Source organism: Mya arenaria, chromosome 13, assembly GCF_026914265.1.
Source record: "Mya arenaria isolate MELC-2E11 chromosome 13, ASM2691426v1".
Classification (NCBI taxonomy): Eukaryota; Metazoa; Mollusca; class Bivalvia; order Myida; family Myidae; genus Mya; species Mya arenaria.
Genome location: NC_069134.1, coordinates 2,349,502 through 2,369,509, shown reverse-complemented (window position 1 = coordinate 2,369,509; position 20,008 = coordinate 2,349,502). Strand labels below are relative to the sequence as shown.

Genomic DNA, 20,008 nt, shown 5'->3' with positions numbered 1-20,008 from the left:
AATTTCAACCCTCCTAGTTTTCCTTAGCTGACCAAGCGGCTCACTAAATTAACAGCTAAATATACAAGGACTAAACTGTATTTACAATGTTGCCATTGTTAATATCCTTACTAAATTTCATGAGAATATCCATCATGTGGTAAACAAAAAATATTCAACATAAAATCTAGGACAGTGAGCGGGAGTCCTTTCTGAAAACAACAATAACAACAACTTTGTACCAGTATTTTTTATTGAATCCCTAAAATGTCTTTTCATTACAGACATATACCAAAATGAGCTATAATTGCTTTAATTAACGTCTTTGATGCACAGGTATTATATATACAAGCTCTAAAATGTTCACTTAATTATACATTAACAGTGTGCAAGAAAATATCATCAGTGCAACAAAAGGGAACAGAATTAAATGACAAATACCCCAGAGACCGCATGGACACAGGAATGGCAAACTATTTCTTTAAAAAGAGGCCATGACTCCGAGATTAATGTATTCTGCATTTCCACTCATTATGCTTGACCTAAGTATTTTGTATAATTAAAATCCATTCAGTAATTAAGAAATTACACTGCTGAGAAGAAAAAGTAACATAGAGCAATAACTCTGTCATTAGCTGAAATAGTGTTATGGTTCTTGCAAATTGAACTTCTGCTCATTTTGCTTAGGACCAGAAAAAGTAACAAAGGGCAATAACTCTCTAATAAGCTGAAATAGAGTTATGGTTCTAATACACTGCACATCTTCTCATTGTGCTCTACCATTGTATGAAGTTTAATTGAATTCCATCAAGTTATTCCCAGGATGGAAAAGTAAAAATGAGCAATAACATTTAAAAGCTTAAATAGAGTAATGTCTCTTGTACATGTAGCATTTCCTCTCATCATGTTCTATCACGGTATGAAGTTTAATGAAAATATCATCCAGCACTTTTTAAGTTATCCTCTGGACAAGGCAAATTGCAATGGACCGACCGAACGCCAACCAGGACGGACCGACCGCCAACCACAGGGTGACTCCAATATACCTCCTTCAAACTTTGTTTGTCAGGGTAAACATGAACTTTCTGCCGTCTTTACGGTATTACAATGAAAAAAAAAATGAGCAATGGGCTGATTGTTCACAACAATGTTTTTTACTGGATTATTGTCAACTTTCAAATCTCGTTACTTAATAAACCTTCAAGGACACAAATGTGATCTGCAGTACATTTCACAAATGTTGAGGCAACTGATTCAGCTATTCTTGACATATCAGCACATCATAAAATATTTCAATTATAAAAGTTTACAAAGATTCAGCTCACGTTGTTAACTTTAACAAAGTTTTGAACAATCGGCCCGATATTTACAAATAAAAAGATTTTATTTTTGGATGAGATTCAGTCAAATAGATGTTGTGCACATTTTTAATATGTTTTACAATTTCTGTTCCTTATAACATTCTATCAATAAGAAATCATATTATTAGAAAATCTTACAGGTTGAATAACAGAATTGTAATAAATAAAAGTGATAATAAAAAGGTATCAAGTCCAAAAAGCAAGATCACATGATATCACAAATGTTTGTTTACAACAATTGTCATCTACAACACAAGCACACACCCAACCTGACAGTGGCCAATACAGACCAACTTTGACATTTGCTAACAAAGACCCACCCTGACAGTTACCAACACAGACCCACCCTGACAGTGGCTAACACAGACCACCATGACAGTGCCCAACACAGACCCACCCTGACAGTGGCCAGCACAGACCAACCATGATGGTGCCCGACACAAACCCACTCTGACAGTGGCCAACACAAACCAACCCTGACAGTGGCCGACACAGTCCCACCATGAGAATGCCCGACACAGACCCACCCTGACAATGGCCGACACAGTCCCACAATGAGAATGACCAACTCAGACCCACCCTGACAATGGCCAACACAGACCCACACTGACAGTGACTGACATAGACCCACCCTGACAGTGGCCAACACAGACCCACACTGACAGTGACTGACATAGACCCACCCTGACAGTGGCCAGCACAGACCCACCCTGACAGTCGCCAACACAGACCCACCCTGACAGTGACTGACACAGACCCACCCAGACAGTGGCCAACACAGACCCACCCTGACAGTGGCCAACACAGACCCACACTGACAGTGACTGACAATAGACCCACCCTGACAGTGGCCAACACAGACCCACCCTGACAGTCGCCAACACAGACCCACCCTGACAGTGACTGACACAGACCCACCCAGACAGTGGCCAACACAGACCCACCCTGACAGTGGCAAACACAGACCCTACCTAACATTTGCAATCACAGACCCACCCTGACATATGCAATCACAGACCCACCCTTACAGTAACCAACATAGACCAACCCCGACAGTGGCCGACTAAAGTGAATGACAACAAGCAGTTGTATTTGCAAACTATGTATTATGGTTTGCTAGCCTTAATACAATGTATGTTAAAGAAAAGATTGTATGTGTTGTATTGTATGCATTTGCCCCTCTGGAAATGAAAATCCAATTCAAACATCACCAGGAGCTTGAAAAATAGAGCAGTGCATTGATGTACCGTACTTGACAAATGGTAAATATGGATATTTTTAATAAAAATGATGATTTTGGAATTGGATATTAGATAATATTGTCATCATGTTTTGTGTTCGTTTTTACATTTTTTTGAAAATACAACTACTTCCCCAGTGTAAAAAATACAACATGAATAATCAATGTCAATACACCTTCACAAAAACACACGCTCACCAACCTATATACAGCTTGAATCATAGAATGAGAAAACAATATGGTTAGAAAAATACCCCGTCTCACCCTATTGGGTTGAACTTGTGAGTGTTATCGCCTAAAACACACGGTCTTGCTTTGTGTATACACAACAAATATGTATTTACACACAACACCCCTATACACACTGTGTGAACATGGGTTGCAGGTTTAGAGATGATATCTATCACTGAACAGGCCTATGCTGGAAAAACAAATAATATGAATACTCAACAATACCTACTTCATATGACAGAAGAAAAAAAGTTACATTATATCAATAAACACTAGAGCAATCATATAATTGCTTTTCTTCTATTTTGTGTATTTTTTTGATATGTAGGTTAATATTCGCATTCCCATCATTTTAGTTGATGTCATGTATGGTAGGTCTCAAAAAATGGATTAAATAAAGCTATATGTATGTATATTAAGTGTTTGAAATTATATTTTGTCCAATGGGATGAAAGAATATTTCAAATCTGCCCAACATTTTTTGTTTGTTAAATCAGCAGTGAGCTGTTATTGACCTAACTCAGGTGAATCAGAAGTCTGAACAGAGGTTGGACCAGTAGACATAATATAATTACAACCACTAAGCTGGTTAAAAGGTTATTGGTATGCATTTACTAAAATATATGATTACACAGCAGAACTGCTTCGCATAAAACCATTTATTTTGATAAATACATGCTAACAACCTTAAACCATGACACAATGCTTTACCTCACAAACAACATACTGATGCCTTTCTTTACTCATTGTGTTCAGGAAGAAAAGATTCAACTACCATTCTTAGTTCATAAGAACTTGACACTCTTTGGAATTAAACAAGCTGATTGTTCTCCTCTTACTTCTATGAAGACCATTTATACTTTGAAAACTATTTCTACAATAACATTTGATCATTTCAACAACACTTATTCTATCCATAAACAGTGTTATATGACTCTCCATTTCTTAAGAGGACTTATTTAATTAATTCCATGACTAAGTATCACTCGTTTATAAAAACATGTCATATAAAACACCTGGCCCCAATATCTTAAAAGACTTAACCTGTAAGTCAAATCTCAATCTCAGTCTCAACTCATTTTACCACATACACTCGAATATTTATATATCAAAAATATACATGCTTTCGCACATTTTATAATAGAACATGATGATCAAAACCTTTAATCAAGATTTCAAGGAAAATATATCCTATATCCAAGAGTTTTCATTACTCAAGTATATATTTTGCTCTTGAATTAGTTTAATCTGAAATATTGATGAAATCTTATTAAGTATATATTTTGCTCTTGAATTAGTTTAATTTGAAATATTGATGAAATCTTATTATCAAAACATTCTATGAGAAAATTATTTTCAAAAATAAAAAAAGCATGCAAGATTTTAAATCTTACTATGCTTTTATGTGGTAAAATGAACTGAGATTGAGATTTGACTTATTTTCGTGATATTGGGGCCAGGGTTTATATTACATGTACACTGAACTAAAATATCACTCACAACCCTTATGAACAGTGTGTAAAGAGGTGTTTTAAAGATATATTTCATCTCCAAAAAAGTATAACCATTAGATACTATTGACAAAACAAAGAAAGCACAACTGCTCATATATTCATGTAATACCACCTAGATTCATCACCCAACCCTACGCCACAAATACAACACCTTGTAATTTATTACCAAAATTTATCAACACAAAAGTAATATACAAATAAACCAACAACAACAACAACAACAACAGGGATGTATATGGACATGGGCCTTACTCATAAAACATCTTAGTGAACATTTCAACTTGGTGGAAAAATGCTTTGTTCTAAGTGGTTTTCCACTTAAACATAAAAACCCCGAGGGGAGGCACTTTAAAATATACCCCCCCCCACCCTACAGTTTACCATTTCAGGGTCCAAATAAGCAAAAAAAAAAAAACAACACCCATATACTATTTAAATAATTGCCTTCCCCTGCGGGTTGTATGTTTTACTGAAAAAGCCCTAAGTTGAATTTGTAGAAAACTAAGAATGTTTTATATCAAAGGTATGAAAATAAGCAAGAATAATATCTAAATAATAAAGGCATATGAATAAATCTGACGGAGAATGGAGGAAATAAAAAAATATTCAGTGTTGAAAAAATTGAAAAATCTCACTAAGTTCAAAGATTCACTATGAAGCTTTATGAATACGACCCCAGTTGTTTAAGAGGGATTTCTCTAACACTAATACAATGAAGTGACAATAAAGTTCTCAATAATAGTCTGCCATTTGCCCAACTGACCTCCTAAAGTTAAATTTTTAGCAAGTTCAAATTCATAAAAAAATGTCTTTTGATAAATACATGAAGTCTTAAAAATCATTCTGCAAAGTCAAGTTTCTAGCCTAGATGGCTTGTAAGCCTGTTCAAACAATACTCGTTGAGATGGCCTGTAAGCCTGTTCAAGCAATACTCATTGAGATGGCCTGTAAGCCTGTTCAAGCAATACACATTGAAATGGGCTGTAAGCCTGTTCAAGCAATACTCATTGAGATGGCCTGTAAGCCAGGTCAAGCACTACCCATTGAGATGGCCTGTAAGCCTGTTCAAGCAATACACATTGAGATGGCCTGTAAGCCTGTTCAAGCAATACTCATTGAGATGGCCTGTAAGCCATGACAAGCAATACCCATTGAGATGGCCTGTAAGCCTGTTCAAGCAATACCAATTGTGATGGCCTGTAAGCCATGCCAAGCAATACCCATTGAGATGGCCTGTAAGCTAGTTCAAGCAATATCCATTGAGATGGCCTGTAAGTCTGTTCAAGCAATATCCATTGAGATGGCCTGTAAGCCTGTTCAAGCAATACCCATTAAGAAGGCCTGTAAGCCAGTTCAAGCAATACCCATTGAGATGGCCTGTAAGCCTGTTCAAGCAATACCCATTGAGATGGCCTGTAAGCCAGGTCAAGCAATACCCATTAAGATGGCCTGTAAGTATGTTCAAGCAATACCCATTGAGATGACCTGTAAGCCTGTTCAAGCAATACCCATTCGGATGGCCTGTAAGCCTGTTCAAGCAATACCCATTGAGATGGCCTGTAAGCCAGGTCAAGCAATACCCATTAAGATGGCCTGTAAGTATGTTCAAGCAATACCCATTGAGATGGCCTGTAAGCCTGTTCAAGCAATACCCATTGAGATGGCCTGTAAGCCTGTTCAAGCAATACCCATTGAGATGGCCTGTAAGCCAGGTCAAGCAATACCCATTAAGATGGCCTGTAAGTATGTTCAAGCAATACCCATTAAGATGGCCTGTAAGTATGTTCAAGCAATACCCATTGAGATGACCTGTAAGCCTGTTCAAGCAATACCCATTGAGATGGCCTGTAAGCCTGTTCAAGCAATACCCATTCGGATGGACTGTAAGCCAGTTCAGGCAATACCCAATGAGATGGCATATAAGCCTGTTCAAGCAAAACCCATTGAGATGGCCTGTACAAACAGTCAATAATCAATTTTTAACGTTCAGGAAGGATTTGTTTAACTTATTGTAAATGTTCTATAAATGCAGATATTTAAAAAAATCTCAATCTATAAAATAATATATACAGAATTTATAAGCATATAATATTGACTACAGAAAGATGACACCACAGAACGATGGGCCAATTTTTTTTAAATTGTTTTTAACATGTTACCCACAGTGCAACAGTGATTTCTTCCAAATTGAGGCTTCTGACTTTGAACAACCACATGATGTAACATAAAGCAGATGTTGCAAAATAAAGGCTAAGAATGGAAAACAAACTTTAAAAGAATGAATATTGAAGCCATTGTGTCAGCTTGTATAATATTTATCAATCTCTAACCAGAAATACCAATGATAGCTCTTTGTGCTTTAAGAGTATTATATGAAGAAAAGTAACAACAAGAAATAAAGTTAACACTTAAAAAAATCTAGTTCTAAACGAACACAACTCTTATGGGACATTCATTTGATAGAGATATGCCGAGATACAGAACTGAATCCATTGCACCTATACAGAACACCACGAAACACAAGTTGTACATTACATAACAATATGTTACATGGGACCATGTGCAGATTAATGCTATTGTGATAGAAGCAGCTTGCTTTTATGTACTGCACTACTACATGATTTCACGCCTAGCCAAGACTTTACAGGTCATCTAAGACATTAGTTGTACATGCAGACACTTATTAACAATTTTTTTTTCTTTTGAATAAAGTTCATGTATTTTCAAAATTATTCTACAGTTATTATATCATGCAGAAAATCATTTGAGAGGTGGCCAAAAATTGATTGCTATATGGTTTATTTAAGCTTTTACTGAAAACAGACATTAAATGTGGATTGGTAATTGGAATGTAGACACAAGATATTGAATGCTACCAGAATCGTAAAACATTAACAGCAGTCAATTCTAACAAGGTTCAACAACTACTAATATAAATGCCCGAAAAGAGCAACCCACAACAATTTACACAATAGTTTATAAGAACATAAGAGATAACATAAAGAGGTACCAGGAACACCAGTACCATGATCGTCCATACCATGATCAGTTTAACACCAATGATATTAGGCTCCCATTTTTGTAATTCCTCCCAACATTACGTGACTAGGGGTGAATTCTATTCATTATATACAAGCTAAATGCTTCCCTCGGATTTCACATAAGAAAGTATATTTTGCAATGTTGTGTAGACATCCCTTATATTCTGTGGACACTGATTTTCAAGGGCAGGGAGGAGAGATTGTCGTCATTTTCCTGCGGGTATGATGGTTTGATTCCTTGAGCCAGCAGAGCTGCTATCACTTCCTGGTCACCATTAATACTCAGTTTCTGGAGAGAGAAACATAATAAGAACATTTGAATTGCCATCCTCTGAATAAAGCAAGCAGTCAAGATGATTTTTTTTAATTAAGGTAATATGATTCTTCAGAAGTACATGTACATCGAATAACTCTAAGTTCAGAGAAAGCATAATTCCACTTCAACTAGTGTTGTAGACAGTCAGAAAATAAAATTTAGAAACAAGAAAATTTGATAAAAAATATAAAAATATTTCAATAGTTTTTTGAGACTTTCCCCTTAAATCTTTATCAAACATGAGTCCCATATGATCATATATCCCCCCCCAAAAAAAAAAAATTAATGGCATACCTGTGGTTCAGTATAGACCTTCTGTTCAGGTGCTGTGACAGCTGCAGATAAGCATAGCCATACCATGACGATGGCACACATTAGGAGGAGCCAGCTGAGCAGGAGGCGGGGCAGGCCAGTCTTGCGGGCCACACAAGATAGCCAGTCTGTGTGTTCCTCATGTTGTCCACCGTCCCCACCCAGGTCTCGGGCAGAGAGTCGGACAATGTCGTCATCGTTACGCTGGGCCTTGTACGGCAGGTTCTTCAGGTACGGAGTGGCAGAGTTGTCCACTGCCTCCAGGTTGGTTTCAATGAAGCTGCCCGTGTTGTACTCTGATAATACAAGTACACCTTTATAAACCAGTAATTGCTCATGCTATTTTTTGCACAAACATTTTGTTTGGCCATCCATCATGCTACTGTCAATTTCTGATCCTGTATCATCCTAGTGCTGTGTGTTAAGTGCTGCTTCAAACACACAGCATTTTAGTTGAATTTTTACTAAATTTATTCATGATGTGATGGAAGAATTATTTTAGAAGCATACTGTATCCTTCATGGAGACCTTTCTGAAAGAATTCACTTCTTTTGTTTTTAAATATACTACATCCTAAACCCTAAAATATACTGATGTAATTTCTGTACTGAAAATTTTAGGAAATTTCGAGTCAACACTTTTGTGGGTCAAAAGTGAAAACAGTAAATTATATATTAAATGAATCAAAGGAGGCATATAATCAAGGAATATTATGGGTTTTTTTCTGATGACCTGAAATGCGTCTTGTTCAGTGTGTTAACATATTTCCATCTCAAATGCTGCATGATCTCCGCATATATGTGTTTACACACAGATTGACCTGATGAAGGACGACAGAAGAGCATGTTATCATAACATCCTCAATGTCATTATAAAGGACGACTAAATATTGTTCAAATTCAGAAAAATAATGAAACTTGCTTCAACTCCAACAATATTTTCCTTCAAGCAATACTTTTAAAACCTGGGCCCACTCACCGATATCCAAATCATTTATGCGGTGTTGTGGTGGGGACTTGACGACAATGACGCTTCCATCTCCATCCTTCATGTAGACAGTCCAGCTGACAGATGCCTGACTGACCACGGTGTTGAACACATCACTGTACCACTTGTGCATGTAGGTGAACGGGTCTACCAGGCGGATATGCTGCTCCCATTGGTCCTCCTGATCAGTGGTAAGGAAGTGGTGTTTGTCAGAAGCAAATGATAAATGTGAATTTCTATATAGACAATTACTTGCAATAATTGCATTTTTTTGTTGAGAACTGGCTACTTCGTGACTGATTAATCAATCTATTACTTGATATACATGTATCTTGCTAAAAACCTTCCTTGGGTTCAATAAACACCTTGGATTCAGTTTATTTTAAATTGCTAAGAATAGAATCCAAGTGTTTCGATTTGACTTTTCACAAGAGATGTCATAAGACAGTGCCCTCAACTATACGCCACTTTGTCTTAGAAAATAATGCATTAATGTAATGAATTAGTAAAGAACTTGATGGCAAATTTAAAAAAAACTTCTTAAGTAAAGTAAGGGGCATAATTTGTATTTAGGATAAACTGACTACCGTAGTGTAAATGTATGAAGAAAATTGAAAGGTACCGATGCTTTAGTGAAAATGACAACTTGCCCTGAAACTTTGACTGGACGCAAACTACGGGGTGAGTAGTTTAACCCTTCTTATTCTCTAACAAGCTGAACTTAAAATAACTAGCTAATGGACTGAATGGAATCACTGAGGCGTGTCAAAGAACAAGTATAAGATTGATATTGTAATTGGCCTTCAGACGTCAGACAGTCCATTTCCTCAGGTGAAACTCACGCCCTTTTGGGTGAGAATCAAAAACCCAGATACCAAGAGATCATGAGTTTGATCCTGACCAAAGGAATATTCTCCTGGCCTTTCTTTCTTGTTAACAAATTAGCAGCCAACAGTTCACAACCTGGTACAGAAGTCTTGTTTACCTTTAATAGGTTGTCCAAGGCAAATGGTTTTTGACTCTTACAGCCGAGTTTACAAGCTTCGAAATCATCTGTCTCTGTATAAGCTTCTGTGCATGCTGAAAATGGAATTAGATCTTTAAAGATATTATTCAACTAAACAAATAGCATATACATACACAAACCTCATAATTATCAAGTGTGATGGATGGGACTAAACTTACTACATGCCTTTTGTCTTTGGTACATGTATAAACCTGTACTTTGGTAACAGGTGCCTAAAGTTTCATCTATAAATTTTATTGAGAAAATATTTAATTGCCAACTTTTAAAAGTTTTTGCAACAACAACAAAAACGAAATCAAGAACCAAACAATACTTAAATATGATGTCTTTGAGAGACAGAAAGAAAGCATATCTTAACACATGGAAATACTCACACGCAATGCAAACTTCAGTAGTTTTATTCACATCATCATAGATGAACTCAACCATGGAAAACAAGCGGCAGCCTCTGTTACAACATTCCTCACTTCCACTCTGAAAACAAAAATCAATGCAAAATAAGTAAAAGAATTCATGAGTGAAATATAATAGAATGTATTTTTAGCAGCAATTTGTAGCTGGGGTAAACATTTAATAGTGATATAATTTAAGAAAACTAGTGATTGCTTTTTTGAAAAAGCACTTGTCTCCACCATTGTGAGGTAGAAGGTTAGAAATAAGCAATGATGGACATGAAATATTTACTTTGGGACTGGAGACGAACAAACATAGAGGTCATCCACTGGTCATGAGCAACCAGTTAAGTTCCTTGGTCCAAGCATTTTTTAGTTATTAAGCGGAACGAAGTGTGACGTACAGACTGGTGACCAAAAAATTGTTTTTCATATGAAGGTCTCAGTGACCTTGAACTACTGACATCTAAATCAATAGGGGACATCTAATGATCAAGACCAACTAGCAAAGAAGTTATGAAGTTCCTGGGCCCAAGCAGTCTTTAGTCATTCACCGGAAACCATTATTTTACATCAAGGTCACCTTGACCTTTGAACAACTGACCTGAAAATCGATAGGGTCATCTAATAGTCATGACCCAACTAGCATACCAAGTATGAGGTCCTGGGTGCAAGTGATCCTTAAAATTGAGCAGAATCTGTTTTTACCTCACTGTCACTGCGACCAATACCAATCTTGACCTTTGACCTACTGATCCAAAAATCATAAGTGGTCATCAACTTCTATAAAACAAGAGCGGTCACAGACAGCTATATCCCCCTCCTCATGGGGACATTTTTTGTAACGAAAGCCAATCAATGATAAGGGTAGTTTCTCAGGAACATAAGAAATGCATAAAATTAAGAAAGGGCAATAACTCTTTCAAAAAAGGTCAAATTACAAAAGCCTGACAATATGCGATGTGTCACTATATATTCATAAATGTAAGGAGTTGCAAAGAAACCAATTTTAAATGTAAAATAAAGAAAGGGCAATAACTCTTTCAAAAATGGTCCAATCGCGAAAGCCCGACAATATGCACTGTGTTACTATATAGTCATCAATTTGTGAAAGTTTGGTAGAAATTGCATGAAAAATGTAAGAGGAGTTGTGAAGAAACCAATTTCAAATGTAAAAAAAGGGCAATAACTCTTTCTAAAATGGCCGAATCGCGAAAGCCCGACAATATGCGCTGCATCACTATATAGTCATCAATCTGTGAAAGTTTGGTAGAAATCGCATGAAAAATCGCATGAAAAAGTAAGAGGATTTGCAAAGAAACCAATTTTAGATGTAAAATAAAGCAAAGGGCAATAACTCTTTCAAGATGGTCAAATCGCAAAAGCCAGACAATATACGCTGCTTCACTTTATGATCATCAGCCTGTAAAAGTTTGGTAGAAATCGCATGAAAAACGTAATAGGAGTTGCGAAGAAACCAATTTTAAATGTAAAATAAGCAAAGGGCAATAACTCTTTCAAAAATGGTCAAATCAGGAAAGCCCGATAATATGCGCTGCTTCACTTTATGATCATCAATCTGTGAAAGTTTGGTAGAAATCGCATGAAAAACGTAAGAGGAGTTGCGAAGAAACCAATTTTAAATGTATAATAAGCAAAGGGCAAAAACTCTTTCAAAAATGGTCAAATCAGGAAAGCCCGACAATATGCGCTGCTTCACTTTATGATCACCAATCTGTGAAAGTTTGGTAGAAATCGCATGAAAAACGTAAGAGGAGTTGCGAAGAAACAATTTTAAATGTAAAATAAGCAAAGGGCAATGTCTCCTTAAACAAGAGGCCCAAAAGGGCCTATGCTCTACTGGCATGGCTTTTGTGGTCATATCAATACAGAGCATGTATGTATGGGTAAAAGGCAACAGACATATGGTTTATGTTTTGTGTTTGGCTTACCTGAAAACGTAGCACGTTCAACATCTGAGCCAAGTAAGTATTGTAAGCAGATTAGTTCCATGAACTATTTTAATATGTGCCAAGTAAAAGTCATCTGACAAAAAAAAAATGCTTTCAAAACTGTACTCATAGTAAAAATTTCTGTAGTTTTAAAAGTTAAAAAAAGGTGGTCAAAAGGTCAAAGTCAAGGGCATCCTAGGACAACATTGATCAATTTGAACAAACATTCACAATCAATTGTGCTGAGATGGATCCAGAACACACAAAAAGATTTTTAAACCTTTCCAGATTTATGTTTACCAAACCTGTGAACCCTGGGTGTGGCCAGTAATGACACCAGGTGCATAACTTAACATTCACAACCAATTTTGTTAAGATGAATGCGCAAACTACAGAACTTAAAGCTAAAAAATGGCCTTTGGGCTTTCAACAAGAACAAGGCAGAGTAATTCACAAAATCAGCTGCAGAAGCAAAAAGCAAATTGTCTCTCAAAATCCTAGACTTGCAAATTGTCTCCCTTAACTCTAGACTTGAATTTACATGTACATGTAAACTTGGCTAAAAATAGAATTTGCTCATGCAGACCTGGCTAAAAATAGAGAGCATTTCTTTAAAACATTAATGGCCCATAATCTAGTCATTCATGGGCGGATCTGGCTGGTTTTCGAAAGGAACCGAGCTCTAATGGATATCTAGATACTGTACAAGTTTCATTGAGATACAATAAAAACTGAAGACTGTATCGTGTTCACAACCAATTGTTTACAACCTATTGTTTACACAATAGCATTTTTTTATACTATCAAGGGCCATAATCTAGGCATGCATGGGCGGATCTGGCTGGTTTTCGAAAGGAACCCAGCTCTAATGGATATCTAAATACTGTACAAGTTTCATCGAGATACAATCAAAACTGAAGACTGTATCGTGTTCACAAGCAATTGTTTACAGACGCACGAACGCACGACCGCACGGACGCACATACTACATACACATTACCATCGCATAAGCTCTTCTGGCCTTTGGCCAGTAGAGCTAAAAATGGTCAAATCAGGAAAGCCCGACAATATGCACTGCTTCACTTTATGATCATCAATCTGTGATAGTTTGGTAGAAATCTTATGAAAAACATAAGAGGAGTTGCGAAGAAACCAATTTTAAATGTAAAATAAACAAAGGGCTATAACTCTTTGAAAAATGGTCGAATCCTAAAAGGCGACAATATGCGCAGATTCACTTTATGATCATCAATCTGTGAAAGTTTGTTAGAAATCGCATGAGAAATGTAAGAGGAGATGCAAAGAAATGAATGTGGGACAGACGGACGGACGCACACACGCACACACGGAATCGCCCCTACCATTACTATATCCCCTCACCTTTTCAAGGCGGGGGATAAAAAGAAGCTAAAAATACCATTTTGATCAATTTGAAAGCAATGATTGGGGCCTTAATATGCAATTGAATGTCTTTTAATCTGAACTGTACATTATTGTAGTCTGTGTGGTGTGGTATTTCAATCCTTGCTGTCAACAGATTTATGTTGTCGTTGATTCTTATCACAACTGCATTTGATATTCTATGTGAGCTCGTGATAGTCAGCAGATAAGAATTAGACAAAATCAACCTACCGGTACATGTAGAACTAATGACTGGCTTCTCAATTTGTCATATATGTTTGGAAAGAAGAATAAACAGTACATTTAACAAATTTAAATACTTTTTTTGCCAAAATGAAAGCAATGCACACATAACTAACTACAGGTAGATAAGATATGTAAATGCTCTAAATTATATGTAACGGTATATGAAGTTCTTATTAACAACTTCAAAGAGATTGTTTGGAATTGTTACTGATTCATCCTTGTCATTGAATTTGCAAGTTAGGTTTGTTTGCAAGAAAAGACTTTAAAAAGACTTAACAACTTTTTAACTGATCAAATGAATTCACTGTTTTATAAATCATATGTAAATCCCTAACACATCCCTAAATGAAACAAAACCTAAAACATCAAAGACAAAATGTCACCAGAACTGGGACATAATACTTAATTTATTATCATTATCACCCTATTAAAGACAGTGTAACACTGGTAATTCTTTCAAAGTCAAACCCAGTCCAACACAATCTAGGTGTTTTCTCTGATTTCAAAGTTTGCCTTTCTGTTACTGGGCCTGTTTGACCCGACACTAGAGCTGCAAATATTATTCTTTTTAAGCCTACCAGAACTTCAACCCATGAATTTTTGGAAAAATTAAAATGGCTTAAATTTGAAAACAGTTGCAAGTATCAAACAGCTTCATTGGCATATACATCATCATATATTCTTACACTGTGTTAATATGAGACATCATTAGTATTCATTACGATATCTTATAATAAAATATATCAGTTATGATCGTCTTCAAGACAAAATATCGCTCATATTAGGTATAAAACACAATAAAAAACAACATTTGTTTGCATTATGCATTAGAAATGTTAGGAACTAATTCTACCAGAAGGTAAAGGTTCATCTTAAACTGTTACAACATATAAAGAAATCATATATGTTATAAGAAATCATTTTTACAACATCAATTGCAGCCGAATTCAATCACTTAATGAGTTTAAGAGATACTGTTTCTATTACTTTGTAGGCTATACAACCTGGTTTGAGCTCATGTGTATCACTTAGGTTCTTATCAAGGAAGCAATAAGAAGTTTTTTTATGTTTTCGTTTATATATGTTGTAATATGTACACTCATATTTTTGTGCGTATGTGATGATAAGAGCTAGATTGATACATTGATACAATACATTATTGTGTGTGGGTGTGTGTGCTTTTTCATGTTTCCTATTTTCTTCCTAAGTAATGATTGGCTTGTATAACTCTGATAATTGTGATAATACTTTTTTCCAGAAGGCCACAGTGGAAAGAAGGTGTGTGTTATGTTTGTATGTCATGTGCTTCTTATGTTGTTGTGTGTTACCTTGTTTAAAAAAAAGTTATTATTAAAAGTTGATTTAAAAGTTGATAACAAAATAATAAGTAAACCTTCAGGAAAATGAGATGCTCGACAAACATTCTACAAAAAAATAAAATACTAAGGATGAAACAGCGATAACAGACATAAAAAAGTCTCGGTTCTGATTGTTTTCACAAACCAAGTATTACAAAATATTTTGGAACACTTTTATGGTAATTTATGGCCTCTAATGAAACAAGGTCTAAATTCTTTAATTCCAAAACGAGAAAGAGCCTAAGAAGTTATCTTAAACTAAACACCAATATATTTATATAACAATCACAACAAAATATATCGCTAATACAATGAAAAAAGCAATTGAATAACATTTTAAGCAATTTCTAAATAGGTTTTGAAAATGGGAGATAAATTGGAGGAATTTTAAGACTTATCAATGAGAATGTATTATTTTAACAACACATTGATATTTATGTCTGATTTGGATAAGGCTTGCAACACCTTTTACAATATCTCCATTTTTAAATGGTTTAAAACACTTCAATTTTGACCAAACCTGAACAGACTGGATCAAGCTCTTCTATAAAGATATCAAGCCTGTATTAGTAGTGTTGTAATAAATAATGGCTTTCTCCACGAAGAATCTAAAATCAAGCGAGGCGTCAGGCATGGCTCAGTTCACTATCTTCTTCCTTATATATTATTTCATTGAATGTATATGATTAAACTTTATTTCAAATTTATACTAAAAACATTCTCAAGTAAAGAATACAGTAACATAACACAGAAATAAAACAATCTCTTTTTTCAGACGTTGCAAAATACATTAATGATGGATCAAAAACTTCTTTCGAAACTATGATAAAATCAATACAATATTTTGGAACAATATCTTTGTTCAATAGGATGAAAGGTTGAAAAAAAACATAATGACAGGATCTTTTTCCCCTAAGATTGACCTTGTGACCTAGTCTTGAACTGAGGAGGTGACCCATACACAGAATTGTTGAAGACAATATGCAGACAAGTATTCTGACCAAGTTTCCTAAAAATTGGATAAAAAACTATTGAATTTATGATTTTTTTCTCTATAAGATTGGACCTAGTTTTTGATCCATAGTGACTTATATTCATACTGAATGTTTCCAATTGGAATTAAATTATTGTAAAAAAACAATGACTCAAATGAGTTTAATAAAACCATTATGTTTCTCTAGATGGTCTGTTATGTTCCCAAATATGGTCAGTTATGTCTGGTCCATAATGTTTATGGTTGCTACTTTGTTGAAACATTTTATGTCCTGCATTACGTTCCACAATATTACTCCACTAAGTCTACCATTTTAATTATACTCAATGTTTCATCTATCGGTGTATACCGTCTATAGATGTAATCCGAAACATGCCGAATATCGATCACGTGAACGGGTACCTGCACTTCGTATTGTTTATATTCATTCGAGAGAACTGTCAGCTACAAACATTTAAAGATCATATCGTTTCTACGCGTAAGTATTCCCCCAAAATCAAAAAAAATATACGTAATTACATTTTTTTCTATATTCTAATTCAACTTTCTAAATGTAAGCCATTGCTATTGCTAGAATCTCGTAAAACCCAGATCGGATTTTCCCGATTTCATCTATTTATATATGCTGATGACGTCACAGACAGGCACTTCTTAACAATGTGCATATTCGCGGTCACGTTACCTCCATGTTTGGTATTGTTATCTACTGAAAATTTCATTTACACCGGTTGATTGTACATACGTCACAAAACAAAATGGCCGACCCCTATGTCAACAAATAGGTCAGGTGTCGGACATATACTATAGAAATACTTTTATGGCCACATAATTTTAAAGGTAATTAAATCCTCAACATATATGTATTAAAAATTATACATTTATATCAACTTCGATTTTACAATAAGCAAAGGAAGTCTTAGTACACTGATAGATGAAACACACAGGCTATGTCTTGTCCATCTTTAAAAAAACAAACTGGGGATAGTTGAACACTGGATTTTTGTTGTTCATCTATTATTTGAAAATGGATTTTATACATATCATCCTGTGATTTTTATAGAAATATTGCTATGAATTGTCAACGTCACTATTTTTGACAGATCATCAGATGTTTACAATCTGTAAATAGGTAAACAAAAGCTCCCTCAGTTTTTGCAACCATATTTCAATACCTTTTCGTAGGTGTGAGGTGTAAATGTGTTGTGGCAGACTTGCTTGCACGAAGCTACATCATCCAGAATACTATCAAAAACATCGCAGCTTGCCAGGGTGAATAAAAACAATAAAAATATACAACCACAAATTATTTTGATAGCCATTTTGTTGAGTTGGGCATATCGAGTCACATGACCTGTATTGCGTACGTCAACACGAAAAATTCGTACAGGCTAAACAACACTAATTCTCACTGTTTAGCCGTTCATCTATATCAAGTTATGAAAAAGCGAATTTGTTTGTACTGCGAATTTAATATAATTTAAATATACATGATCATATTTGTGTTGTAAATGTATTTCTATGTATTTTTATGTTTTTATTTATATGTGTTTAAAGTAAAAATAAATTACATATATTACCTTTTTTTCTTCCGATTTTTTATCAATATTTTCATTGATATTTAATGGGTTTTTTTTATTTTGATTTAAAATCTCATTACAACTTCTTTTGAAATGCATTTTGAACATTTCTGCTGTTTTAATAAAAATATTTTAAACAAAAACTTTAATAAAATGAAGAGGCCGAAATGTCCCTGTTGAAATTCAGTAAGGGGCCGAAAAGTCTCGAGTTAATATTTTAAAGGGGCCGAAATGGCAGGACAGAAATGTCTCAGGGCCTATTTGGTAAGGGGCCGATTGATTTCGCCCCCGATGCTGCTATCGACATGTGTACATAAGATAAGTTGATGATGATTGTACGTAAGAACCAAATCGCGCGATTTCCTTCAGAAATACATTAAACAATTAACAATGAGAGGATTTTTTGTTTTTGAATGATTGTAAGGCGAATTTATTAATAAATTGAAGACATGAGATCCGAAAAATAAAAGTGGTTACTCCCTGTTTTTCACACTGACTTGTGACTGGCTTTGGTCAGGTTACCCACATTGCACGCAGATAGGAAATGGTAACTACGTTCACAAATACCATTTTCCTTTTTGTAGACTTATAGCTACCATGCACCAACAGAAAGTTACTAACAGTCCAAACTATATTTCTTACAAACTAAGAAAAGTTCAACACAGTTGCGATTTGCGAGTGACGCATATATTGTGGTGGCACAAACAGAGTACAAGATGACATACACAGCATGATAACGTAAGCAATGACAAGACAAAATGTTTAAGCAACAAAAATGAGATTACGAACGTGGTCGACTCGCCGATGCAAAATTGAGATAAAAACCCTTCGATTTTTCGGAGAGAACTCAGAAACCTCTCCCCGTTTGTCACCAGGGATACAGGATTGCCAATTACCACTTGATGTCGGGCCTCATCTTCCGTAATCTCCCTAACAACAAAGTTTTGAACAATTATCTTATAATAAATACATTTTTGATATAAAACAAGATTCGATTTGAATTATTGGGATACATGTGTAATCAGCAACACGTGAAATTAAACAATCATTTATAAACATTGAATTTGAATTGGTAATTCGATGTCACCACGATGAGAGACTCGGTAGAACTGATTTAAAAGTAATCCCTAATCCAATTATATCCCATTTCACTCAACTGTACAAACCGGTTTGTTAAACAATGTCCGCAAAAGTACTCTGATAAATGTTGTAACGCAGAGTACTATAAAACACAACATGACGGAATGGAAAATGTGTTCGCCGATTTCTTTTCCTCTTATAGTGTTACACACCAGTTCTAAGCCAGCTCCCTAATGATTCGCCCCAGACAGAAACTCTACTGAATGACGCCTGGCGAGGATTTCTGGGCCTCTCGAACAGTCATAGCTGGGGCACTCTGGTTGTTAGTGTTTAGAAACTTATAGATTATACATTTCCTATGCATCAAGAGAATGCTACAAGTAGTATTGATGCACCAGTCAATTGTAACCACGCCCCCCACGTCCGGGGGTATTCCGGGGATAGCCGGGGAAATGGGCCGTGTTTTTATCTTTCAGGTGGCCCCGCAGTGCCTAGTGAATGCGATGGTTTTGTCATCGCGCAAAATTTAGCGGAGAATTTGCCTTACCTAGGGTCCCTGGGGTGCCGGGGTATTTGGCGGGGATTTAACCATCAGTTCGTCCCCGGGGATTTTAGGCGTGGTTACAATTGACTGGTCAAGAGGTAACAGGCCTCTTCTGAGTCAAGAGGTTTTAAACTGTTTAACATTTAGGTTCCTCACTTTACAAGCGAGGAAAAAATGGTAACTATGTTTGCATATATCTATTTCTTTTTTTGTTTCTGTACCAAGAGTGGTAATGTTTAAGGTTTAGGTCACTCATTTTACATTCGAGAAGAAAATTATACACATGGTCGCAGATACCAACTTTTTTTTAAATCAAGCGCAATAACTCAACATGCATTTAGCAAAGTTTTTATCCTAGTTGAAAACAATAACAAGACAACTTGCAACTTTACAAAGTTTCATAACAATTGGTTAAAAACGATTTAATCTAGTGACTTTAAACCTGAGTTGAGTCAG

The 20,008-nt window shown here is 35.5% G+C and overlaps 2 protein-coding genes across 2 annotated transcripts; one reads left to right on the top strand and one right to left on the bottom strand.

The window, feature by feature from the left end:
* Positions 1–214: 214 nt before the first annotated feature.
* Positions 215–17,679, bottom strand: LOC128214121 (transmembrane protein 59-like). Its single transcript, XM_052920392.1, has 6 exons — positions 17,524–17,679; positions 10,383–10,482; positions 9,967–10,061; positions 8,973–9,162; positions 7,977–8,290; positions 215–7,655 (listed from the first exon to the last, which is right to left on the bottom strand). The coding sequence occupies exons 1-6, from the start codon at positions 17,668–17,670 to the stop codon at positions 7,524–7,526; spliced, it is 978 nt and encodes a 325-aa protein (XP_052776352.1). The 5' UTR covers positions 17,671–17,679; the 3' UTR covers positions 215–7,523.
* LOC128213778 (KH domain-containing protein 3-like) lies at positions 5,482–6,297 on the top strand. The gene has a single exon (XM_052919827.1). It carries the CDS (start codon positions 5,482–5,484, stop codon positions 6,295–6,297), a length of 816 nt encoding a protein of 271 aa, XP_052775787.1.
* Positions 17,680–20,008: the final 2,329 nt, after the last annotated feature.

Excerpts from the sequence above, each read along its gene's own strand:
- LOC128213778 (XM_052919827.1), top strand. The coding sequence starts at position 5,482 with ATGGCCTGTAAGCCTGTTCAAGCAATACCAATTGTGATGGCCTGTAAG.
- LOC128214121 (XM_052920392.1), bottom strand. The coding sequence starts at position 17,670 with ATGGCTATCAAAATAATTTGTGGTTGTATATTTTTATTGTTTTTATTC. Across the intron at positions 10,062-10,382 it reads TACTGAAGTTTGCATTGCGT|CATGCACAGAAGCTTATACA; the intron begins GTGAGTATTTCC and ends TTCCATTTTCAG. Across the intron at positions 7,656-7,976 it reads AGGTCTATACTGAACCACAG|AAACTGAGTATTAATGGTGA; the intron begins GTATGCCATTAA and ends TTCTCTCTCCAG.